Source organism: Rattus rattus, chromosome 14, assembly GCF_011064425.1.
Source record: "Rattus rattus isolate New Zealand chromosome 14, Rrattus_CSIRO_v1, whole genome shotgun sequence".
In the NCBI taxonomy this organism is placed as follows: domain Eukaryota; kingdom Metazoa; phylum Chordata; class Mammalia; order Rodentia; family Muridae; genus Rattus; species Rattus rattus.
Window position 1 is genome coordinate 46,881,721 of NC_046167.1, and position 27,329 is coordinate 46,909,049.

The 27,329-nt window shown below is 36.9% G+C and overlaps 1 protein-coding gene across 1 annotated transcript; it reads left to right on the forward strand.

Moving 5' to 3' along the window:
* The first annotated feature begins 3,949 nt into the window (after positions 1-3,949).
* LOC116883477 (prolactin-2A1) lies at positions 3,950-10,095 on the forward strand. Its single transcript, XM_032884631.1, has 5 exons — positions 3,950-4,062; positions 6,126-6,301; positions 7,533-7,640; positions 8,744-8,923; positions 9,699-10,095. Exons 1-5 carry the CDS (start codon positions 4,032-4,034, stop codon positions 9,888-9,890), a joined length of 687 nt encoding a protein of 228 aa, XP_032740522.1. The 5' UTR covers positions 3,950-4,031; the 3' UTR covers positions 9,891-10,095.
* Positions 10,096-27,329: the final 17,234 nt, after the last annotated feature.

The following is a 27,329-nucleotide window of genomic DNA, read 5'->3' on the forward strand; positions in this document are numbered from 1 at the left end:
CAGTCCATATACATACAACCACCAAACCAGACAATATTGCTGATGCCAAGATGTGCATGCTGACAGGAGCCTGATATAGCTATCTTCTGAAAGACTCTGCCACAGCATGACAAATGTAGAGGAGAAAACTAGCAGCCAACCATTGAACTGAGAACGGGCTAGTCATTGGATGAGTTAGAGAAAGGACTGAAGAGCTGAAGGGACTTGCAACCCCATACGAACAATACCCACCAACCAGAGCTCCTAGGGACTAAACCCAAAGAGTACACATGAACAGACCCATGGCTCCAGCTCCACATGTAGCAGAGGACGGTCTTGTTGGACATCATAGGGAGGAAAAGCCCTTGGTCCTGCCAAAGCTGGACCCCCTAGTGTAGAGCAGGGGAGGCAGGAAAGGGTGAGTAGTTGGGGGAGAACACCCTCATAGAAGAAGGGGGCCAGAAAAGGAATAGTGGGTTTATGGAAGGGAAACTGGGAAAGGGGATAATATTTGAAATGTAAATTTAAAAACTTTAAAAAAGAATATAAAAATAAAAATATAAAAAGTAAATAAATAATAAATAAATAAATAAATAAATAGTATGAGAGGGGTATGGGGGTGGGAGCTCCATCCCCTGCCTGAGCAGATGAATGAGCAAGGTTCAAGATCAGAAGGATGGAGTCTTGTGTGAACCATAGGCTGGCAAATTGCTGAAGTTTTGAAATTCAATAAATAAAAAAAAAAATAAATTGAAAATGGTACAGATAAAGAGAAGCCTATTATGAGATTGTGGCTTTGAAGCATAATTTCTAGGGACAGTTTGATTAAAAGCTGATTATCACTCTTAAATTTGTTTAAAGCACAATTTGCTGAAGACAGGTGGAAGCACATGTGTTACCAGCGAAACTGCTGCTGTCGTGAAGGAGATTCCATGAGTAGGAACCAATACAGGCACTTCCTTTGATGAATAGTCATTGTTTCTGGCGCAAAGCACTGCTGACTAACCTTCTACTATTAATCTATAGATCTATGACCCCCACTAACACATTGAAAGCTGCTGTTCTACTAAATATTCATCTAATTGAGCATAACCCCATAATAGCTAACAATTGTGGAATTCAACAAATGGAGTGATTCACAAGGTATACCTATAGACATAAAAACATTAAAGTGGAATTGACTAAACTTAAGCTACGTGTAGGCAATTCACTCTATGAAACATTTCATAGAGTGTAAATTTATGATTAAGGATATGTAACTTGGGCTAACAATTCTGCTAGGATTTCCAGTGTGTACCACCAATGAAAAGACTCATGTGAGGATATGAAATCAGGTTGAGTTTTTTGATCATGGAAAATAAGAGCTATTGGAAGTGAACATTGTTCTCCCAGTTCCGGACCTTTCAGCAGCTATGTGTGGCGGAAAAACAGGATGTGGCCAAAGGGCCAGCCTGAAGCCAGTTTGACTCAAAAAGCCAGGTGAAATGGCAAGGGTCTGAGAACAAGAATGGGTCTGGTTTTCCATTACCTCCTGGCCAGCACAGGTAATGTAAACTTACTATGCAAAAGCACTTCCGTTGTCTTGGGGAAGTACCTCAAGATGACAGGCATGAATGTTTAAGGTGATAACATTTGTACAAATTCCATTTTTCAGTAATATGATAAATCTGATAAAAAAGCAACACTATCATCATAGAGTTAATTGTGGCTGATATTGAAGTGGAATTTCACCATGGCTGGGCAGCTGGTCTAGTTGCTCACCATGCTCCCACCATCAGGCAGCTGCTGCAGGGTTCAGTACTGTTCCTATATGTCTCCTGTCCTTTCCATTCAATTGGAGGCAGAAGCCATGGAGTGTTATTAGCCACAAATTGGTCCTCTTTTTTAAAATAGCAAAATATAGAATCTTTCTCATAGAGATGCACAGAAGTTTAGCTCTTATTTGATTCTATATCCTATCATGTTGCCCATCTATGTTAGCTGTCATTGTTCCAACCCCCGTCAACATGACACATAGCTGTAATACATTATGCAATGATATTTTATCTCTTTCCACATGGCTAATACCCTTGTCATAGTACGTGACTCATCAGGCCCATTTGTAAATCATAGACCCATAGTGAATCATGGTCTCAACATTGTTCATATAGCCACGATCTCTATTTAGACTCAAAGCATTTTCCTAATTCTGAAATCCATATGATTAGATTAATACAATGCCAAAATGAAGGACTCTCTTGAACAAAGAAGGAATATGGCATATGAAGGATGTTAATGAAGCAAGACTAACACATTCCCTCTCTCTTTAGCTGGAGTAGTCCAGGCCTAAACCATTCCTCAGAGATAACTTCCATGCTCTTCCCATCTCCAATATCCTGAAATCTATATTGCAAGTTGAACTTCATCTCCATATTTGCACCGTTATAACAGGGACCACAATCATGCCACACATTGGTGTTTCAATCTCTCAGGAATCTTGAAACAAGGCTCAACCTGGTAGCTTTCATCCCTATGAATCCATGCCACATGTATAATACTGTCCAGTCATGACACAACTCTGAAGGCATTCTTGATCCTGTGAAGATGACAGTGACTATGAAATGTGCAAATGGCATATTACGTATAGCCATATAATCACTGCCTGGGGTATACCTTGTTGTCCACAATTTTACTCTTTGGAAGAAACAACACAAATGACTAATTGGCTCTTTTCATTGTATAATATAATAAAAAACCTGTGTTGTTTGTAATGATTCCAATATATGCTTGATTCAACCCCACTTCCACTTGTTTGCAACAGAGAAAACTGGACTTTGGGTGGCTATGATAACCATTTATGTGTAAGAGTTCCACTTTACAAAGATACCATCTAATATTGAACTAATTTTGGAAGCCATATTCAAGCAAAGAATGCAGTTAATATGAAGACAGTAACCTGCTATGGTTGGAAGAACTGTAAACTAAAACCACAAGAATACCAAAATATCCCAAGACATAGTTACTAGGTTCTTCTGAGGTATACAATAGTGAGGCTCTAATGACCATCCAGGTAATAAACCACTGTCAGTGAATTTGACATAAATGGTACTAAATATAAGAGACTTCGGAATGAGAAGCTACAAAGTTCAGTTGTTTGGAGTGTATAAATCAAGCTGAGACAAAGGGAGAAGTTCTCATGGTGATGTTTCAATTCCACAGTACCAAATTAAAATATGCAGGCTACTGACAGGAAATGTCACAAAGAAATCTCTTCAGCCAAAATTAATGATATTACCAAGCCAAGTAAGATGCACGGATCTACTAGTAATGTAACTTTTATAGATGCAGAAATATATTTTTTTGGATTTTATTTCATTCTAGTTCCATGTATATGACCAATGTTTATAGTAATTTTTGCTGAAAGTATGAATGGGGATATTGTGGACTCCAACTAGAATGTCTTTAATTTTTTTTCTTATAACAGATATGATCACCTAACAAAAATCCTTGTAAACATCTGTATCTGGTCCTACATGGTTGCTCTTATGTGTCTGATATATAAAGGCAAATATAATACAGTGTTCCATAGATATTTGAAAAGATATTTCAGAAGGTGAAATTGTTCAGAATATGTACCTCTTCTTGACCCTGTTTCCAATGCTCCAACAATATTTTGAGAGGTTCAAGATTTAGTGCAAGTTTTAGAAATAATGTCTAAAATATATAAGAATATGAAGAAAACAGTGAAATCCTTGGGCACTGTAAGAAATTCTCATATATCTTCATAGAGCAGAGTACTGTTGTAATATGCAATGTAGTTCGGACCTTAACAAGTTCTTGGAATAAAGTAAACAATGCAGTTATACATAGGTTAATCATCACGGCAATTGGGCTGTAAACAGCATCCTAGGGCAAGAGTCAAAAGATTTGCATATCACTTCCTTCTGCCCCCTAGCAATATATGGCCTTGGGGTGGTGTGAAGCACTATATAGTACGGAAATTAACTTACGGTAGGACTGTAGTTGGAATACTTCCTGACTCCGTGGCCAGGCTGCTGTGAGACTCCTCAGAGATGCAGCTGTCTATAACTCATCCATGCTGTTGTAAGTAATTCTTCACTAAAATTCTTTCAGATGACAACCTTATACATTGCATTGGTTTACAAGGCTAGATTGGATAGTATACTGTTCCTGGTTTTATTGTTTCTATATGGTGTTATGGTTCCCAGGTTTACTGCAAGTCTTCAGAGGTGCAGCTGCCTTGAATTCAACTATACTCCTGTCACTAACTCTTCATCAGAATCCCTCTAATTGACATCTAATCCCTGCCTTATATGTAAAAGAAACTGTTTGAGCAGATTTGTATTTGCGGTATTTTTGTTTGTTTTATAGGTGCTATTGTTCTCATATATGCAGTGAATGGACATTTGTTCACACCTTGCCCAGGGAAGTAGAAGTAATGTCAGAAAGAGCTGAGAAATATTTTCTAGCTATTGCTCTAGAAAACAATGGCACAGCATGCTGTTGCATTGTTAGTTCTGAAATGGAAGCTTTCTTATTTGGAGACACCCAGCAATGGCTAAAGATATTTTGAATTGCCTGCGCTGATGAAAGTTGAATAAAGGAATAGTACCAGTGTGCATTGGTAGCAACCAGGAAGGAGTCTGTTAAACAATGAGTGATCAGTTAGTTCCAGACCATGGAATGATCTACCTCAAAGATTCAAACTTGTAAACATTGAAATTTTCAGTCAAAATAAAACAACAAGAGTGGATACAATTTGTAACAACTATAGAATGAAGCCTATAAATGAACTTAATCATACGTTCAATTTGATGCACATTGTAGATAAAGCTGGCAGGATGGGCTTTAAACTTGAAGAATTTAAGGTATGCATAGTACTTTTTAATACAAAGTTTGCCTTGTATATTACAGGGTATTTCTAATTGTTTTATTTGGAGTATATTGTTTTTGTGTTTTCCATGTGCAAATATTATTAAATATCTGAATTTCTGACATGTTTAAAATTGCATTCATCCAGGCTTCTGAGGACCAAGAGTGTTTATAGGCTAGTGTCACTGAAGGTATATTACATTACGATACACTGATGCTGATTCACAGTATACAGACTATAAATCACTAATATATTAATGGTGCTTTGCTTTTTAGGAAAAATGAACTGATTTCGACACCAATCCAGATCTTTACAAAACAACTCAATAGTAGCACATTTTATAAGTATGTTGCATAACATACTAGAAGATAAAATCAACTTTCTAATGCCTGTGTTATCACATTGCAAGGAGAACTTGTAGCTGTGTAGAAAGCTAACCACCTCTTATAGCACAGAGCCTCTGGTGATATACAAGAACACCACTGTTAGTATGGTGACTCCTCAGAACTGCTGAGAGTAGAGATAATAAAATAATTTAGCACCTCTACATGTAATCTATTCCCATATTTGGTAAGTGTAAGTATTAGTAAACAAACAACCATGAATTTATTCCAATTTGTCATGAAAATAAGCCCACAAACCAAACTTTTTCTTGAAACAACTTTAGGTATTCAAAATCATAATATGTAACACTGAGTTAAATTCACAAATTAGGGGATGACATCAGGAGATGAGAACAAAGGCTTCTCTTGAACAGAACTGGGGCTCGGCTCCCACCACCCACACATATATACAACTGTGTATATATATTCACTCCCTAGAAATTTGGTTCTGTCTCCTGGCATCTGTGGGTAGGAAGCATGCATGTCATATACATGTAGATAAAACACTGCTACAAATGAAATTAAACTAATAATTAAAAAGTGACAAATTTATGAGTGGCATTATGGAAAATCAGCAGAAAAAAATGACAAGACATTGCTCCATCTTAAGAGAATGACTTGAACACATACTACCTCAACTTTTGTTAGCCTTCCAATGTTTATAGAATGCAGCACTACCAGGAGTTATGAAGAACTTCAAAGAGACACATTACAAAATATGAATGTGAGAAAATATAATCTTCTAATATCCACATTGGAAAATGTTCATTTGCACAAAGTAAAACAATTTTTATAAAAGAGGCCAGCATTAGCAAAGGCTTAGATTGACAATGTCACTCTGGATAAATGCAGATGGCTACATCTTAAGAATCATTATTCTCCTTTAACAGGGACCCTGCGACTGCTACTGGTGTCCAACCTGCTCCTGTGGGAGAATGTCGCCTTGGTGCCCACATGCTTAGTAAGGAATGGGCGCTGCTTTGCTTCCTTGGAAGAAATGCTTGAAAGAGCTGTTGGTTTGTCTGAAGAGATAAGTAAACAAGCTCTTCAACTGTTTACTGAATTTGTAAGTAATGCTTACTAATTTCCATCTTTTTGCCAAAAGTTCCTCTTTGAAAATAATTGGGTTATAATATAGTTTTAATCATCATGATCGGTAAAGAAAACAAACTACTAGATGACAGGACCAGAGAATTGGGCATTCTCATGAAATATCAGATAGTTGCCAAGATATAATGTTTTCTATACTTTTATTTCAAATTTTATTATTGTACAAATCCATGCAGGATATAGTTGTGGAAAGGCTTGATTCTCTTTCAGTATATCTGATGAGGCTAGTCTTTGTATTATTCACCTTGTGAATCTGTATTATCTAATAAAAGCAAATGTATCACAGTAACTTGCATACACTAAATAAATTTAAAGATATTGAGGCCATAATGGGTAAAATACTTTAATATTTAATCTTCATATTCACCAATTATATTAGTAATTTTAAACAATTCAAGATATGAAATTTAATAAGAAGGTGGTCTGAGACCAGAAATAGGTCAGGTCTTCATGACTAAGGCATGTTTAAGACTTTCTGGTGCATGTTTTACTCCAGTAAATGAAACAATAAAAATGACTTCTGTACCTCAATGGGTCTGTGAAATGTCAGCTTAATGTTTGCAAAGCTTATATACTACTAACACTTATCTCACATATTACTATTCCTGCCATTTACTTGGCCTAATGGTTCTCCTAGGAATTCAGAGTCATCCAAGAAATCAACTCAAACTATCAAATATGTCACTAACATATTCAGATATAGGAAATTTTAAACAGTAAAGATTTAGAAGTACATAACAAATGATTAAGTTTTAACTTACTAAGCAAATTAATTTTATATTTTAATTGATTCAGGGATTAATATTTCCTAGTACGTTCTACATAGGGTTTCAGACTTATTTTGTCAGAATAAATACAATAGTCTTCTATATTCCCAATGAACTAAGTAAGGTATATTTGGGTAACTTCTGAGGTATTTTCAAGAACATTGTATAGCATGGCCATTGTTACAAATGATCCTTTAAAAGAATTCCTACTTGGTAGCCTGGTAGTTTTAAGTCTTACATGAATATAAAATAAGACTGCAGTGTGAATGCAAAGTGTAGTTAAATGGCTCATTTCCTTACTATATTCATTTTAATTGTTTAGTTTTAAATTAAACATCATCAAATGCATGGTTATGCCATTCTTTGATTCATTTATATAATTTCTGGTCACCACATAACTACATATTTCATCATTTCCAGGATAATCAGTATGCGCAGAGCAAGCAGCTCATTAACAAGAACTTCAAAAAATGTCATACATCTTCTCTTGAGCTTCCAAAACCCAGCAGTACATCTGTTCAGACACATGTGAGTTTCTACCCATGGCATCATTTTTTCACTATCTATATCTATATCTATATCTATATCTATATCTATATCTATATCTATATCTATATCTGTCTATATATCTATATATCTTTTGTCATACAATAAGTTATTTCAGTCAGTATATTGGATATAAGAATCATATTTGCAGGAAATGAACAGTGAATGAATAACAAAAGGAAATTTTATTATATAGCTTATAAATTGTAAGGAAACATTAACAAATCTAAATTCAGTCTTGGAGAGGATCCTCTTTTAATGCTGAATCTTAATGATCTGAGTTGTCTGTAGAAAATTTTAAATTATTGCTGACATTCATTGTAAAATGTGAAGTAATATAGATGTACAGAATGTCAATATGGTTCTATTTATAATATGTTGCTAATAAACTCTGTGTTGACAGCTCTTTACGTTATTAATGCATCCACCATTTCTTCCTGGCCTTCAAGCACTTCCTGGTTCTAGTTCTGTTTCTGATCCTAAATGTTGGTTTCCTAACTGATTTCTCTTCCTTTACCCATGTCATACCTGAATGTTGGCTAAAGAAAAGCACACAGTTATCATTTTAAGATATTCTACAGTGAGTAACCATCCCCTCTGTGTGCTAACAGGGCTACATTTCATGTCTTCTGTAATTCCTAATTTTTATCGTTTCTCACTTCTGACTTCCTGCCATAAATGTTCTCAAGATAATTTAAAATGAAAATTATTGCACATCCTTACACTTAGAATGCATTCTTTCTGCTTTGCTTAATAGCTAAAATATTCTGAGTCTCCACAATTTTTACTTAAATAACAATGAAATTAAAAGTGGGAAAATAGAGCTGAGGATGAGAATATCTTTACTAAAAGTTACTATTTTGCTAGCAACTTTAAAGCACATTGGTGACATTTTGAAGTGCAATCCACTCAAATTCTATAACACAAGGTCAATATCATTTCTTTATGTCCTTTACAAAAGAATGTTTTAAATACAGACATAAGTAACAAAGCAAGTTTATTCTGCCCTTTTGAAAAAAACTGCCTGTGTCTAACTGTTGTTTCTTCACTTATTTTAATATGACTATTCAAATATGGTTACTTAGCCCGTAACCCTACTGAAAATAGCAAGCAAATTATTGAGCGCCTGGAAGGTTCCTCTGAACGACCTAGTGAACAACCTGCCATCCTTGAAAGACATACATCCTAATATCCTTTCCAAAGCCAGAGAGATTGAGGCTAAGAGCGCTGGACTCCTGGAGGGTGTTAAGAGCATTCTCATCCAGGTAAGCAGTACCTTTGCACTTCTTCACTTTCTTTATAAACAGGTTGATCAGAGCAAGGCGAATTGAATATGGAAACATGTCTCTTTACCATAAAATCTCTGTAGATATTGAAATAAATCACAGACACACTATTTAAGGAGATATTTTCAATTCCAACTATCTGTGGGGTGTTTGCTCAGATGTTCATATCCAAGAGACTTTCAAAGCAAACATCTACCCATAATCTATATTCAGATAGGACCATTTGTAATCCAAAAATCAAACACCCAGATACTTCACCAGATTTTTTTTATCATGGTCATCCCTTAACTATTTGTATCTTACACCATGCAGGCATCACTGAGCTCAGGTTTGAGATATGCACATTATGTGAAGGATTGATTTGGTTGAAAATAAAAAAGGAAACTGTTTCAGTATAAAAACCAATTAATAAAAGAATGACAAGTAAGGGCCTTTGTTGAAGACATATAACATTATTTAAGAGACAGAATGAATGGTGGGTATTTCCTAAGATTTTTCAAGTCCTTGTCTAAAATCAAGTAACTTCCTGATGGTCCATTGCTCAACTTTTGTAAGAATATCGTTTATAAGAAATAAAAGTCATACATCAATTCTTCACATTTTAGATATCTTGGCCCAATTCCCATGAAAATCTATAATCTTGGCTGAGTTTAATGATCCTAACTCTTTATAAGTATTCAGTTCACATTTAGAAATGGTATGCACCCCAAAATGTAAGACATAACTGATAATTGACTATCTTTTTTATGATCAGTTGCAAAATGGAGATACAGAAGATGAGAACTACCCTGGCTGGTCTGGACTGGCATCCTTGCAGTCAGACAATGAAGATGATCGCCTCTTTGCATATTATAACATGATCCGCTGTGAGGGTAGAGAAACTCAAAAGGTTGAAACTGCTCTCAAGATGGTGAAGTGCAAAATTTCAAATGAAAACAACTGCTAAGCCCTTTGTATCCCATCTGTATCTGAGATGATCCTTGATGATATATTGCTGTGAAACCTGCTTTATGTTTCTCTCTTTTAAATGCACACTCAGTGTGATTGTTATCTTCTTTTACAATAAAAAACTGACCCCATGTATGTGACCATCTGAGAATCAATTGGTCAAAATTTCTCTATTTCATTTAATAAAATCTGTATGCATACCATTGGGATAATCGAATATTTCACAAGTAACAGAAGCTAAATATGCAAATAAAACATTTCACAACTAATATCACAATTATATGAATATGTAAATTATTAGGAGATAAATCTAGGAGTGGTACTTTTCACCAATCTCCTTTAGTAAGGTTATTCCAAAACTTGTAATTCTTATATCCTTAACAAAACTCAGATATTCTTGGTATGGGAACATTTAAATTTCTCACAAATATCAAGTGCAAGGAACTGTATTTCCCTAGCATTATAGAAAATTTTAAAAGCCTAAAATATCTTTTGGTCCCCCTTTAGAATTGCTATGACATTCATTGTCTTCAATCATTCCCTCATCTTTCCAATAAAGACTCTAAGCTCCATCCACTGTTTTGTTATGGGTGTCTGCATCTGTCTGAGTCAAGAGCTGCATGTATCCACTCAGAAGACAGCCATGCTAGGTTCCTGACTGCAAGCATAACAGAGTATCATTAATATTATCAGGGATTCATGCTTGCCTATGGGATGGGTCTCTAGTTGAGCCAGTTATGGGTTGTTATTCTCTCAGACTTTGCTCTTTTCCCTTTCCCTGCATTTCTTGAAGACAGGATAAATTTTTAAAGTTCTGTGGTGGGTCAGTGTATCTATCACTCTACTAGGTTACCTGCCTGGCTACAGGCGGTGGCCTCTTCAGGTTTTATACACCCATTGCTATGAATCTCAGCTAAGGACACCCCCACTGATTCTTTGAAGCCTTCCATATCCCCAATCTCTGGCATGTCTTGAGGTAGAACAGCACTATCATTATATATTTATTCAAACCCATACTTTAATATAATGTGTGTGAATATTTAGCCACTGAGTGCATAGTGTTACCCATAAAGGCCAGAGTGTGGTATAATCCACTGGTATATGTGAAATTAAAAATGGCCACAGACAGAAAAATTCCAACTGTCCTGCCCCAACAACCATTGGTTGCCAACAGCCCCTCAGCAATTGCTAGGGTTTTGAAGTCTGTTCAACCTCCATGCTGGAAGGTTTAAGTGGCTTAATCTTGTGCTAAACTTGTGTATGTAACAACAAAAGCTCTGAGTTCATGTACACAACAGTTGTCTCATGTCCATAGTATAAGATTTCATAGTACTCCGCTCAACTCCGCAGGTATTATTTTTCCTGCCCACTCTTCTTACACGTTTCCTGAGCACTGCTAAGTAGGTGTTGATACAGACCTCCTATCTATGGCTGAGCACTCACAATTGCTTATTCTCATGACTCTGACCAGCAATCTGTCTCAGCACCTCTCATTCTATGTCCCAGTAGAGAGATTTTCTAACCAAAGTTGGGGCAACATAAATCTATGGATGTAAAGGTGAATATTATAAAGCAGTTTGATGCTCAGGTGATGACTCAGTGGTTAAGAACAATGCTTGCTCTTTCAGTGAACCTAAGTTCAATTACCTGCAAACATTCGGCAGCTCATAATAATCTATACTGGAGTCCGATGACTTCTTGCATGGTGAGGTACATATAGATAGAACACTCGTGTACTTAAAAAAAAATGAATCATTTAAAAATGTACATGTAAAAGAATAAAAAGAATAAGGCAATTTGACACTATGATCAGTTGTGAAAACAAAGTGAGTGGTATTTTTTTTCTTTTTTTCTTTTTGTCTTTATTAACTTGAGTATTTCTTATTTACATTTCGATTGTCATTCCCTTTCCTGGTTTCCAGTCCCACATCCACCTAACCCCACCACCTACACCTCTATATGGGTGTTCCCCTCCCCAAACTCCCCCCATTACCGCCCACCCCCCAACAATCACGTTCACTGAGGGCTCAGTCTTGGCAGGACCAAGGGCTTCCCCTTCGACTGGTGCTCTTACTAGGCTATTCATTGATACCTAGGAGGTTGGAGCCCAGGGTCAGTCCACATATAGTCTTTGGGTACTTGAACCTCTGGTTGGTTGGCATTGTTGTTCATATGGGGTCTCGAGCCCCTTCAAGCTCTTCCAGTCCTTTATCTGATTCTTTCAACGTGGGTCCCGTTTTCAGTTCAGAGGTTTGCTGTTGGCATTCGCCTATATATTTGCTGTATTCTGGCTGTGTCTCTCAGGAGAGATCTACATCCGGTTCCTGTCGGCCTGCACTTCTTTGCTTCATCCATCTTAACTAATTGGGTGGCTGTATATGTATGGGCCACATGTGGTGCAGGCTCTGAATGGGTGTTCCTTCTGCCTCTGTTTTAAACTTTGCCTCCCTATTCCCTGCCAAGTGTATTCATTTTCCCCTTTTAAAGAAGGAGTGAAGCATTCACATTTTGGTCATCCCTCTTAAGTTTCATCTGTTCTGTGCATCTAGGGCAATTCAAGCATTTGGGCTGGTAGCCACTTATCAATGAGTGCATACCATGTGTGTTTTTCTGTGATTGGGATACCTCACTCAGTATGATATTTTTCCAGTTCCATCCATTTGCCTAAGAATTTCATAAAGTCATTGTTTTTGATAGCTGAGCAATATTCCATTATGTAGATATACAATATTTTCTGTATGGATTCCTCTATTGAAGGGCATCTGTGTTCTTTCCAACTTCTGGCTATTATAAATAAGGCTGCTATAAACATAGTGGAGCATGAGTCTTTGTTATATGTTGGGGCATCTTTTGGGTAAATGCCCAAGAGAGGTATAGCTGAGTCCTCAGGTAGTTCAATGTCTAATTTTCTGAGGAACATCCAGACTGATTTCCAGAATGGTTGTACCAGTCTGCAATCCCACCAACAATGGAGGAGTGTTCCTCTTTCTCCACATCCTCGCCAGCATCTGCTGTCACCTGAGTTTTTGATCTTAGCCATTCTCACTGGTGTGAGGTGAAATCTCAGGGTTGTTTTGATTTGCATTTCCCTTTATGACTAAAGATGTTGAACACTTCTTTAGGTGTTTTTCAACCATACAGCATTCCTCAGCTGTGAATTCTTTGTTTAGCTCTGAACCCCAATTTTAATAGGGTTAATAGGTTTGCCTCCCTGTGGTCTAACTTCTTGAGTTCTTTGTATATTTTGAACATAAGCCCTCTATTTTTGTAGGATTGGAAAAGATCTTTTCCAAATCTGCTGGTTGCTGTTTTGTCCTAAAAACAGTGTCCTTTGCCTTACAGAAGCTTTGCAGTTTTATGAGATCCCATTTGTTGATTCTTGATGTTAGAGCATATTGTTGTTTTGTTCAGGAAATTTTCTCCAGTGCCCATGTGTTCGAGATGCTTCCCCACCTTTTCTTCTATTAGTTTGAGTGTATCTGGTTTGATGTGGAGGTCCTTGATACACTTGGACTTAAGCTTTGTACAGGGTGATAAGCATGGATCAATCTGCATTCTTCTACAGGCTGACCTCCAGTTGAACCAGCAACATTTCCTGAAAATGCTATCTTTTTTCCCATTGGATGTTTTTGGCTCCTTTGTTAAAAATCAAGTTGCCATAAGTATGTGGGTTCATTTCTGGGTCTTCAATTCTATTCAATGGTCTATCTGTCTGTCTCTGTACCAATAACATACAGTTTTTATCATTATTGCTCTGTAATATTGCATGAATTCAGGGATAGTGATTCGCCCAGAAATCCTTTTAATTTTGAGGATAGTTTTAGCTATCCTGGGTTTTTTGTTTTTCCATATGAATTTGCAAATTGTTCTGTCTAACTCTCTGAAGAATTGGATTGGTATTTTGATGGGGATTGCATTGAATCTGTAGATCGCTTTTGGTAAAATGGCCATTTTTACTATGTTTATCCTGCCAATCCATGAGCATGGAAAATCTTTCCATCTTCTGAGGTCTTCTTCATTTTCTTTCTTCAGGGTCTTGAAATTCTTATCATACAGATCTTTTACGTGCTTGGTTAAAGTCACAACGAGGTATTTTATATTATTTGGGACTATTAGGAAGGGTGTCCTTTCCCTAATTTCTTTCTCGGCTAGTTTCTCTTTTGGGTAGAGGAAGGCTACTGATTTATTTGAGTTAATTTTATACCCAGCCATATTGCTGAAGGTGTTTATCAGGTTTAGTAGTTCTCTGGTGGAACTTTTGGGATCACTTAAATATATTATCATATCATCTGCAAATACTGATATTTTGAATTCTTCTTTTCCAATCTGAATCCCCTTGATCTCATTTTGTTGTCTGATTGCTCTGGCTAGAACTTCAAGAACTATATTGAATAAGTAGGGAGAGAGTTGGCAGCCTTGTCTAGCCCTTGCTTTTAGTGGGATTGCTTCAAGTTCCTCTCCATTTAATTTAATGTTAGCGACAGGATATGGCTTTTACTATGTTTAGGTATGGGTCTTGAATTCCTATTCTTTTATCATGAAGGGGTGTTGAATTTCGTCAAATGCTTTCTCAGCATCTAATGAAATGATCATGTGGTTTTGTTCTTTCAGTTTGTTTATATAATGGATCATGTTGATGGTTTTCCATACATTACACCTCCCCTGCATGCCTGGGATGAAGCCTACTTGATCATGGTGGATGATTGTTTTGATGTGCTCTTGGATTAGGTTTGCCAGAATTTTATTGAGTATTTTTGTGTCGATATTCATAAGGCAGATTGGTCTGAAGTTCTCTTTCTTTGTTGGGTCTTTGTGTGGTTTAAGTATAAGAGTAATTGTGGCTTCATAGAAGGTATTCGGTAGTGCTCCATCTGTTTCAATTTTGTGGAATAGTTTGAAGAATTGGTGTGAGGTCTTCTATGAATTTCTGATACAATTCTGCACTGAACCCGTCTGGACCTGGGCTCTTTTTGGTTGGGAGACCATTAATGACTGCTTCTATTTCATTAGGAATTATGGGGATGTTTAAATGGTTTACCTGTTCCTAATTTAACTTCGGTACCTGGTATCTGTCTAGGAAATTGTCCATTTCCCGCAGACTTTCAAGTTTTGTTGAATATAGGCTTTTATACTAGGATCTGATGATTTTTTGAATTTCCTCTGATTCTGTAGTTATGTCTCCCTTTTCATTCCTGATTTTGTCAATTTGGACACAGTCTCTGTGTACTCTCTTTATTCTGGCTAAGGGTTTATCTCTCTTGTTGATTTTCGCAAAGAACCACCTTTTGGTTCTGTTGATTCTTTCTATGGTCCTTTTTGTTTCTACTTGGTTGATTTCAGCTCTGAGTTTGATTATTTCCTGCCTTCTACTCCTCCTGGGTGTATTTGCTTCTTTTTGTTCTAGAGCTTTTAGGTGTGCTGTCAAGCTGCTGATATATGCTCTCTCCTGTTTCATTCTGCAGGCACTCAGAGCTATGAGTTTTCCTCTTAGCACAGCTTTCATTGTGTCCCATAAGTTTGGGTATGTTGTACCTTCATTTGTCATTAAATTCTAAGAAGTCTTTAATTTCTTTCTCTATTTCATCCTTGACCAGGTTATCATTGAGTAGAGCATTGTTCAGCTTCCATGTATATATGGGCATTTTTCCCTTATTGTTATTGAAGACCAGCTTTAGCCGGTGGTGGTCTGATAGGACGCATGGGGTTATTTCTATTTTTCTGTATCTGTTGAGGCCTATTTTATGACCAATTATATGGTCAATTTTGTAGAAAGTACTATGCGGTGGTGAGAAGTATGTATATCCTTTTACTTTAGGATAGAATGTTCTATAAATATCTGTTAAGTCCACTTGGTTCATGATTTCTCTTAGTCTGTCTACATCTTTGTTTAATTTCTGTTTCCATGACCTGTCCATTGATGAGAGTGGGGTGTTGAAATCTCCTACTCTTATTGTGTGAGGTGTAATGTGTGTTTTGAGCTTTAGTAAGGTTTCTTTTATGTATGTAGGTGCCCTTGTATTTGGAGCATAGTTATTTAGGATTAAGAGTTCATCTTGCTGTATTTTTCCTTTGATGAAAATGAAGTATCCTTCCCTATCTTTTTTGATGACTTTTAGTTGAAAATCGATTTTATTCGATATTGGAATGGCTACTTCAGCTTGCTTCTTCCGACAATTTGCTTGGAAAGTTGTTTTCCAGCCTTTCACTCTGAGGTAGTGTCTGTTTTTGTCTGTGAGGTGTGTTTCTTGTAGGCAGCAGAATGCAGTGTCCTCATTGTGTATCCAATTTGTTAATCTATGTCTTTTTATTGTGGAGTTGAGACCATTGATGTTGAGAGATATTAAGGAATAGTGATTATTGCTTCATGTTATATTCATATTTGGATGTGAGATTATGTTTGTGTGCTTTTCTATCTCTTTGTTTTGTTGCCAAGATGATTAGTTTCTTGCTTTTTCTAGGGTGTAGCTTGCCTCCTTATGTTGAGCTTTACCATTTATTATCCATTGTAGCGCTGGATTTGTAGAAAGATATTGTGTAAATTTGGTTTTGTCATGGAATATCTTGGTTTCTCCATCTATGTTAATTGAGAGTTTTGTAGGATACAGTAACCTAGGCTGGCATTTGTGTTCTCTTAGGGTCTGTATGACATCTGTCCAGGATCTTCTGGCTTTCATAGTCTCTGGTGAGAAGTCTGATAGGTCTGCCTTTATATGTTACTTGACCTTTTTCCCTTACTGCTTTTAAGATTCTTTTTTTATTTTGTGCATTTGGTGTTTTTACTATTATGTGATGGGAGGAGTTTCTTTTCTGGTCCAATCTATTTGGAGTTCTGTAGGTTCTTGTATGTTTATGGGCATCTCTTTCTTTAGGTTAGGGAAGTTTTCTTCTATGATTTTGTTGAAGATATTTACTGGTCCTTTGAGCTGGGAGTCTTCACTTTCTTCTATACCTATAATCCTTAGGTTTGATCTTCTCATTGAATCCTGGATTTCTTGTATGTTTTAGACTAGTAGCTTTTTCCATTTTACATTGTCTTTGCTGTGTTGATGATTTCTATGGAATCTTCTGCTCCTGAGATTCTCTTCTATCTCTTGTATTCTGTTGGTGATGCTCTTATCTACGGCTCCTTGGCTCTTCCTTTGGTTTTCTATATCCAGGCTTGTTTCCCTGTGTTCTTTCTTGATTGCTTCTATTTCCATTTTTTTATTCCTTCAACTGTTTGATTGTGTTTTCTTGGAATTCCTTCAGGGATCTTTGTGATTCCTCTCTATATTCTTCTACTTGTTTATTTATGTTTTCCTGTGTATCTCTAAGAGATTTCTTCATGTCTTTCTTGAAATCCTCCAGCATCATGATCAAATATGATTTTAAATCTAGATCTTGCTTTTCTGGTGTGTTTGGATATTCAGTGTTTGCTTTCATGGGAGAAATGGGTCTCGATGATTCCATGTAGTCTTGGGTTTTTTTGCTTGGGTTTCTGCGCTTGCCTCTCACCATCAGGTTGTCTCTGGTGTTAATTTGTTCTGCTATTTCTGACAGTGGCTAGACCCTCCTATAGGCCTGTGTGTCAAGAGTGCTGTAGACCTGTTTTCCTGTTTTCTTTTAGCCACTTATGGGAACAGAGTGTACTGCTTTTGGTCATGTAGTCTTTCCTGTCTACTGGTGGTCAGCTGTTCCTGTGGGCATGTGTCCTGAGTCCACCAGGCAGGTTGCTTGGAGCAGAAAAGTTGCTCTTACCTGTGGTTCCGCAGCTCAAGTTGCTCATGGGGGGCTGCTTTTGAGCTCTCTGTGAGGGCAGCAACCAGGAGGGCCTGCACTGCCTTTTCCCTGGGAGCTCCCATGCACCGGGATCCCAGATGGCATTAGATGGTTTCCTCTGGAGTCAGAAATGTGGGCACAGTGTAGTCTCTTCTGGTTTTCCAGGCGTGTCTGCCCTTCTGAAGGATTAGCTCTCCCTCCCAAGGGATTTGGGTGCAGAGAACTGTTGATCCGGTCCCTTCAGATATGGGCGGTGTCTGGAGCTCAGGGAATATGCCTCTTCAGTGCCCCTATCTTCTGGTTCCCGGAGGCCGTATACAGTTTCCTCTTGGGCCAGGGATGTGGGCAGGGGTGGGCAGTATTGGTGATCTCTCCCGCACTGCAGTCTCAGGAGTGCCCACCTGTCCGGGTGGTGAGCTCTCTCTCCCAAGGGATTTGGTAGCAGTCGTGAGTGGTATTTTCATATGGAATATGGCTTCCCTATCCACGGACAGTTTTGTTTACTTTTATTTACAAATGAATAGTTTAAATTAGTCGATTGAGTACATAACATACATTTTAATCAATATTTTTATTGCTTTAGACATTTACACTTACATACTACAGGTTTTGATCCAATCCATGTCTCTTCACTGCCCTTAAATTTGTCCCCTATTTTTCCTACTACTTATTCCCCTGATTTCATGTTTTTTTTTTTCAGACACAAAGTCCACAATGTGCCTGTATGTGCATGGCTACAGGACCATGTGCCTATCATAGAGTGAGTAGTCTATTATAGCCCCCACCCTAAACCCTCTTCTCCATCTCCCCTCACTTGACAGTGGAGACTCAGCTAGAGTTGGGACCTTGTCATTCTCTTCTCCATTCATGTGGATATTTTTGAATGTCTTGATCTTATGCACAAAATCACAATTGATCAGGGGTCATGTGTACAAATTCATATTTCATTGAAGATATTCACTAGCTCTCAATATGATTATTTTTCTGTCTCTCCTTACACAATGATCCTTGACCATAGAAAGTTAGGGTATAATATAGATGTTTCGTTTAGAGTTAAATACTTCATAGTCTTTTATTCTTTGAACATTGACTTGTTCGGATTTTTGAATTAATATCTCTGTTTTGCAAAAGAAGATTCTTTGATGGGTTATGGAGGTGCAAACCTATGGGCATAATGATAAGAACTTAGGGGCAATTTAGTATATATGTATTTATCAGAATAATATTAATTTCTCCCCTAGGGCTTTGGAAATAGTTATCCTGGTGTGTGAGGCCCACTTCACAGTACCAGGAATAAATTTTGTCTTATGGGGAAGACTTCAAATCCAATCAGAAAATGATTACCTCCTCCCATATTACTGGTGCCACTTTTGCAGCAATGTACATATTGTGACAGGTGAACAACCATTATTGAATGCTTCAGTGTTCACATCTAGGAAAAAAACTTTTAATTACATATGTTCTCATAGCATGTAAATGTTTTCTATCACTATGAAATACAGTCCATATGGATGAAGTTTACAGCTGGTAACCACTTGTTTCCTATATTCTCTGACTCAAGTATGTGATAGCTTAAGCAATACTATTTAGCTGTCAATCAAAAGCAATGACAATAGGATGTAAAGATGAACAACTCAAGAGAGGTAACACATACCTGGAAATAGGCTTTTCAATTGATACCCTTGTCTAGCAGGAGCATTAGACTCCAGTTACAATGTACATCTCATTCAACTTCTTTTACATATTTTATGTGTGGATTTTAATACTTTTCTGTGGTTATATGCTACTATAGGGTATGTTTAAAGTATTTACTTTAATTTATCTCTTTTCATACTTCCCCTTCTATTTTGTTCCTCTATTCTCCTATCCACTTCAATTTTTGTGTCCTATTTTTTCCCTTCTTCCTTCATATGCTTTATTTTATATCTTACTTTCTGCAACTTAGCACCCATAGTAACTTATTAGTTTTCTGGAATGTTGAGATATTCTCTTTAAAACACATACATAACAATTAAAAGCTGGTATCCACATATGAGAGAAAAACATATGAGGGTTTTCATTTTGTGATTGTTTTACTTCATTGAGAATCCACTCCTCAAAGAACTGAAAATATAGGTTCTATATGGACCTGCTACAATGCTCATGAGTATATAATAAAATGTCCTATGTAGATATGCAATCTATGCAGAGATGTTTACATAGCCATGTTCATTGCTGAATTATTCACAATAACCAGAAAATAGACACATCCTAGATATCTTATAGGCTGAGAAGGAAGAATGAAAACATGGTGTATTTGCATGATGGAATATTTCTCAGCTGCTAAAAGATGAATTTATGAAACTAGCAGGTAAATGAATGGAACTAGAAAAAATCATCATAAGTGTAATTACAAATGTAATCATTATAAGTGTAATTATAAGTGTAATCATTATGAGTGGTAATTCAGGTACATAAGAAAAATTTTATATATGTCCTTTCACTTTTATATTTAAATTTGAATCTTCAGATTTGTATGTTTCTTTTGGAAATATAAATTTGGAAATATCCATAGAGGTGAGATAGTTATTAAGGGGTCATTATTGGGGTGGATTTTAAGGGAGGGAAGATAGAACACAGTGGTGCAAATGTTTAAAGGGAAATAATGGAACAGGAAGTGTTAAACTGAGTGAGGAATGGGAGGGCAACATTGAAGTGTAAGGTCTCATGCACACCTAAACATTCTGGGTTATAGATAAGGCTACTGCTTACCCTCCAGAATATGAGAGTAAGACTATTGCAGTGGGCATACCATATGTCAATTGAAGCTGGTATTGAACTGGAAGTTTCATCCATAGAAGCATGCTATCATGGTACTGGAAGGTATTATGCATGGCATAGAAAGAGAAAATGTATCAATCTTACCCAACTGTGACCCTGACAGCTATAATAACAACTGATCTGGGAAAGCATGTCCACTGGCACAATATGAACCCAATATTATAGAAGTAACAGCTTTGTGATTGAATATTAGTCTATGAAATATATCTGACACATAATTTGGACAAGAACCTATTCCAAGTTAGTTCAAATGGGTTAAGGAATGAGCTATACCTATTATTCTTATAAACTGACATTGTATTAAAGGGAATGCTAATGATTAGGCAAATACAACTCTTAATCCTCATCAGAGAAGCTTCTATTGCCATTGATGGTGATTAATACAATTGGCCAACATGAATACAATGAGAGATCATTGGGGTTCTTGGCCCTAAGTTAGATATCTTATTCATACCACTTGTTCATAAGGTTAAAGAATCATTGCAGAAAAGAGGAAATAAATAATTTAAGAGACAGACATGATGTTTTCTGGACACTGGAACATATAATTCAAAGCAATTATGGTATCATGCACAAACATGATGTAAAGAAAGACAGAACCACACTATGGAGAGGAGAGGAGAGGAGAAAAGAGGGCAAAAATTTAAAGAGCAGATATTGGACTATTGGCAATATATAGCTGATAAGAGAGGAAGAGTCAGGTTTTTTTTTTCTTTTTCTTTCTATGAATGATGCCCTTGGGAATCTATTAATGTTTGAGTAGGAGATCACACATCCAAAAACATTTTGGTACCCAAGTTAAGATCAATGGTTTAAAAAAATAAACAATGCATTGACTAAATAGGGAGGACAGATGGGAAGAACTGGTATGAGTTGTATCAACAAGTGGCGTAGTTTGAAAAAACATGGTCCTCATAGGTTCATAGATTTAAATATTTGCTCACCAGGGAGTAGCACTATTTGAATGGATTGGGATGTGTGGCACTTTGAAAGAAGTCTATCTCTAGGGTTGAGTTTTCAAGTTTCAACAAGTATCATCTAAGTCCACAGTCTCTCTCTTCCTGTTGCTTGTGGACTTGGACGCAAAACTCTCAGCTACTCCTCCAGCACTTTATCTGCCTGCCTGATACCATGCTGTCAACCTGAAAGACTGTAGACTAAACCTCTGAAATGGTAAGCATGCCACAATTAAATGATTTTCTTTATAATAGTTGCCATAATTGTAGTGTCATTTACAGAAATATACCACTAAGTAAGACTGAAAGTGAATATGATTAGAAAACATTGTGAAATTCTCAAAGAACTATAGTACCATGGAAATCCCAAAACCACCCAGGATATTGAACACTGGGATGCCATTGCTGAAGAAAATACACATACAACTATTGAACATAGAGAAGTCAAGCTGGTACCAACACTGAACTTTCAAATTTATATTCCAGTATCTTTGTTGTGGGAAGGTACTCTGCAGCATTCTGAAAGACAAACTTGGACATTAATCCAGTCACAAAACACTCAATCTATAATATAGTCTGCCTGCAAAATATATATGGGCAATTCTGGCATAGAACTTGTGGGGGGTAGCCCAAAATCATATTTGACTTAAGGCCCACTCTATGAGAAGTAATGCATAAAGAGGAACACTGATGGGTAACCAAGTACCAAAGAGTAGATAGCCCATAGATCTATGATAAAACTAAATACTGTAGGTTAGAAAGGGGAGTCAATAAAATGATTCATATTGATATTCTACTATAGTCATAGATCAGTGCATTATCTAGTCATCAGCAGAGAGCCTTCCTCCAACAGCAGCTGGAAATAGATGAAGAGACCCACAGTCAGATATTACATGAAATAGAATGTAAATGACAGGGGACTTTATCAAATCCCTAATTCAGAACACAGGTAATCCAGAAAAGGGTGATGTGGATAATTAAGAGCCAGAAGGGATGAAGGACATGAGGAGAACAAGGTCTTCTAAAGCAACTAAGCAGTCTCTGAGCTCACAGAGACTGAAACAACAAGCACAGGCAGAATTAACATTGGTCTACACCAAGTCATTTGTGTATACATTATACTATTAGCTTAGTATTTTCATAGGACTTCCGAGGGTGAGAATAGGTGTGTTCGTACCCATTCTGTGGACTCTTTTCATTATTGTGGGCTACTGGGTTCAACTTTGATATATATATATATATATATATATATATATATATCTTCATCCTATTACATTTTATTTGGTAGTGTTTGATGTTATCTCTTAAAAGTGCATGCTTTAAAATAAAACACAAAAAGGAGTGGATCCAGAGAGGAGAGGTGAGGAGGAGATGGATTAATGGGGCAGGGGCAAGACAGTAATCAAGCTATACCCTAGAAAAACCAAGAAAGTAATCTCCTTACAACAAAACCAAAAGAAGAGAACCACATGAACATAATTCCATCTCTAACAACAAAAATAACAGGAAACAACAATCACTATTCCCTAATATCTCTTAACATCAATTAACCCAAAAATGATATAGACTAACAGACTGGATACCTAAAGAGGACCCAACATTTGCTGCCTACAGGAAACACACCTCAATGACAAAGACAGATACTACCTTACAGTCAAAGGCTGGTAAACAGTTTTCCAAACAAATGAACCAAAGAAACAAGCTGAAGTAGCCATTCTAATATCGAATACAGTTGACTTTCAACCAAAAGTTATTAAAAAAGATAAGGAAGGACACTTCATATTTATCCAAGGAAAAATCAAACAAGATGAACTCTCAATCCTGAATATCTGTGCTCTAAATGCAATGGCACCTATATTCATAAAAGAAACCTTACTGAAGCTCAAAGTACACATTGTACCTTGCACAATAATAGTGGGAGATTTCAACGCCCCACTCTTATCAATGAACAGATCAAGGAAACGGAAATTAACAGAAACAAAGAAACTAATAGAAGCTTTGAACCAAATGGATTTAACAGATATTTATAGAACATTTTATCCTGAAACAAAAGAATATAACTTCTTCTCAGTAAATCATAGTACCTTCTCCAAAATTGATTAAAAAATGTCATATGTAGAGCTCTCAGACACTGGACCACCAACCAGGCAGCATACACCAGCTGATATGAGGCCCCCAACATATATACAGAAGAGAACTGCTGGGTTTGGGTTCAGTCAGAAAAGATGCACCTAACTCTCAAGAGACTGAAGGCCCCCAGGGAGTTAAGAAGTCTGTTGGGGTGGGTAGGAAGGGGACATCCTTGTGAAGACAAAGTGAACGGGGAGGAAGAATGGGATATGGAACAGTCAGATGGTATATCCGGAGCGGAATCAAGTCTGGAGTTTTAAATAATTAAAAATAAATAAAATAAAATAGTAATTATTATAAATGGATGACAAGTATTTCAAACCTGACCATTGTTCATCATCAGAGTAATGCAAATTAAAAGTACTTTGAGATTTCACGTAATGCCAGCTGCATACATAGGACCTTTCAGGACTATGACAGCTGACAAGCAAGAAGGGGATTCTGGTCAGTTCAATAGCAGTTTTACAGGGCAATGATTATAATGGTATTGGTATTGGTACTGAGACTGACAGGCAGATCAATGGAATAGAATTGAGGACCAGAAATGAACCTAAACACCTATGGTCACTTTCTTACTTGGTATCATGATTGCTCTGTAATACAGCTTGAGGTCAGGGATGGTGATTTCCCCAGAAGTTCTTTTATTGTTCAGGATAGTTTTCCCTATCCTGTTTTGTTGTTTGTCTGTTTGTTTGTTTTGTTTTTGTTATCTCAAATGAATTTGCAAATTGTTCTTTCTAACTCTATGAAGAATTCAGTTGGAATTTTATGGGAACTGCATTGAATATGTAGATTGCTTTTGCCAAGATGGGCATTTTTACAACATTAATCCTGCTAATCCATGAGCATGGGATATCTTCCCAACTTCTGAGATGTTCTTCAATTTCTTTCTGCAGAGACTTAAAGTTCTTGTCATACAGATTTTTCACTTGCTTGGTTAGAGTCACACCAAGGTATGTTATATAATACTTATGACTGTTGTGAAGGATGTCATTTTCCTAATTTTTTCTCAGCTTCCTTATGCTTTGCGTAGAGGAAGTCTACTAATTTGTTTGAGTTCATTTTAAATCCAGCCACTTTGCTGAAGTTGTTTCTCGGGTGGAGGAGTTCTCTGGTGGAAGTTTTGGTGTTAATTAAGCATACTATCACATTGTCTGCAAATACTGATATTTTAAAATTTGTCCTTTCCTATGTGTATCCTTTTGATCATCTTATGTTGTCTGAAAGCTCTGCCTAGGACTTTGAGCACTATATTGAATAAGTAGGGAGAGAGTGGGCAGCCTTGTCTAATCCCTGATTTTAGTGAGATTGTTTCAAGTTTCTCTCTGTTTAGTTAGATGTTGGCTACTGTTTTGCTGTATACTGCTTTTACTATATTTAAGTATGGGCCTTGAATTACTGATCTTTCCAAGACTTGTATCATGAAGGGGTGATGAATTTTGTCAAATGCTTTCTCAGCATCTTATTGAGATGATCATGTGGTTTTCTTCTTTGAGTTTGTTTATATAGTGGATTATGTTGATGGATTTCCTTCATTTGAACTATTCCTTCATCCCTGAGATGAAGCCTATTTGACTATGATGAATGATCATTTTGATATGTTATTGGATTCGGTTTGTGAGAATTTTATTGAGTATTTTTGCATTGGTATTCATGAGGGAAATTAGTCGGAAGTTCTTTTGCTTTGTAGGGTCTTTGTGTGGTTTAGGTATAAGTGGAATTGTGGCTTCAGAGAATGAATTGAGTAGTGTACCATCTGTTTCTATTTTGTAAAATGGTTTGAAGAGTATTGTTATTATGTCTTATTTGAAGTTCTCATAAAATTTTGCATTAAACAGTTCTGAGTTTTGTTTGTGGTTGGGAGATTTTTCATGACTGCTTCTATTTCTTTAGGGGTAATGGGATTGTTTATCTGATTTTGATTTATATTTTATACCTGATATTTCTCTAGAAAATTTGCCATTTCTTCCACAATTTCCAGTTTAGATAAGTATAACTAAACTGTAGTAGGATCTGCTAATTTTTTAAATTTCCTCAGTTTCTGGTGTTATCTCTTTCCATTTGTACTTTTGTTAATTTGGTTACTATCTCTGTACCCTCTGGTTAGTCTGGCTAAGGGTTTATCTATCCTGTTGGTTTTCTCAAAGAACCATATTCTGGTTTTGTTGATTCTTTGTGTAGTTCTTTTTGTTTTTACTTGGTTGATTTTAGCTCTGAGTATGGTTATTTTATTTTATTTTATTTTTTTGCCATCTACTCCTGTTGGTTATGTTTTTTTCTTTTTGTCCTAGGGATTTCAGATTTTATGTCTATTCAGATATACTGAAACTACTAGAAGAGAAAGTGGGGAAGATCCTTGACCACATAGGCATAGGTAAAATTTCCCTGAACAGAACACAAATGACTTAATGCTCTATGATCAAAAATTGAAAAATTGAACCTCATAAAATTGCAAAGCTTTGGAAAGTCAAAGGACACTGTCAGTAGGACAAAACATCAGCCGACAGATTAGGAAAAGATCTTTACCAATCCTCTGAAAGAGGGCAAATATATATACAAATATATATATTTGTATATAATATATACAAAGAAATCAAAAGTTAGACTCCAGAGAACCAAATAATCCTATTAAAAATGGGATACAGAGCTAAACACAGAATTCTCAATTGAGGAATATTAAATGACTGAGAAGCACCTACAGAAATATTCAACATACTTAGTCATCAGGGAAATACAAATCAAAACAACCCTGAGTTTCGCCTTCACACCAACCAGAATGGCTAGAATCAAAAACATAGCTGACAACAGATGTTGATGAAGAGGAGCACTCCTCCATTGTTGGTAGGATTATGAGCTGTTACAACCACTCTGGAAATCAGTCTGGCATTCCGCAGAAAACTACACATATTACTAACTGAGGATCCAGCCATATACCACTCCTGGGTATATACCCAAAAGATGGTCCAACATTCAAGGTGGACACATGCCAAGAAGTCCATGATGACAGGAGACTGATACGGATGTCTCCTGAGGGGCTTTGCCAGAATCTTGCTGATACAGATGTAGATGCTTATAGTCAACCACTGGACTGAGCACAGGACACCAATAAGAAAGGATTCAAGGACCAGAAGGGGCTTGCAACTACATAGGAATAACAATAATATCAACCAACTAGACCAGCCCCCTCCCCCAGTGCTCCTGAAGCTAAACCACTGTGATGGTTTACATATGCTCAGCCCAGGGAGCAGGCAATATTAGAAGGTGTGACTAAGTTGGAGTAAGTGTGTCACTGTGGGGGTGAGCTTGGCGACTCTCCTCCTAGCTGTCTGAGGATTCTCAGGCACTTGACTTCCTTTGGATAAAGATGTAGAACTCTCAGCTCCTCCTGCACCAATGACTTATGCCCCATGATCGAGAATCGACAAATGGGACTTGTAAATTTGCAAAGCTTCTGTAAGGCAAATGACACTGTCAATAGGACAAAGAAGCAACCAACAGATTGGGAAAAGATCTTTACTAATCCTATATCAGAAAAAGTGTTAATATCTAATATATACAAAGTTCTCAAGAAGTTAGACTCCAGCAGTAGCTAGGAACACTGACACACCTAAGAGCAGAAGGAAAAACCAACTCTTCTGCTGTGAGCAACCAACCTGGAGCCCTGTGGACACACAAACCAAGGAGCAGTCTTGGCCAAGACCCCTACAGTTTCTGCCTCACCTGTATCTGACCTGGTCCCCCAGATCACTATACTCAAATCCTAGTGGAGGTTT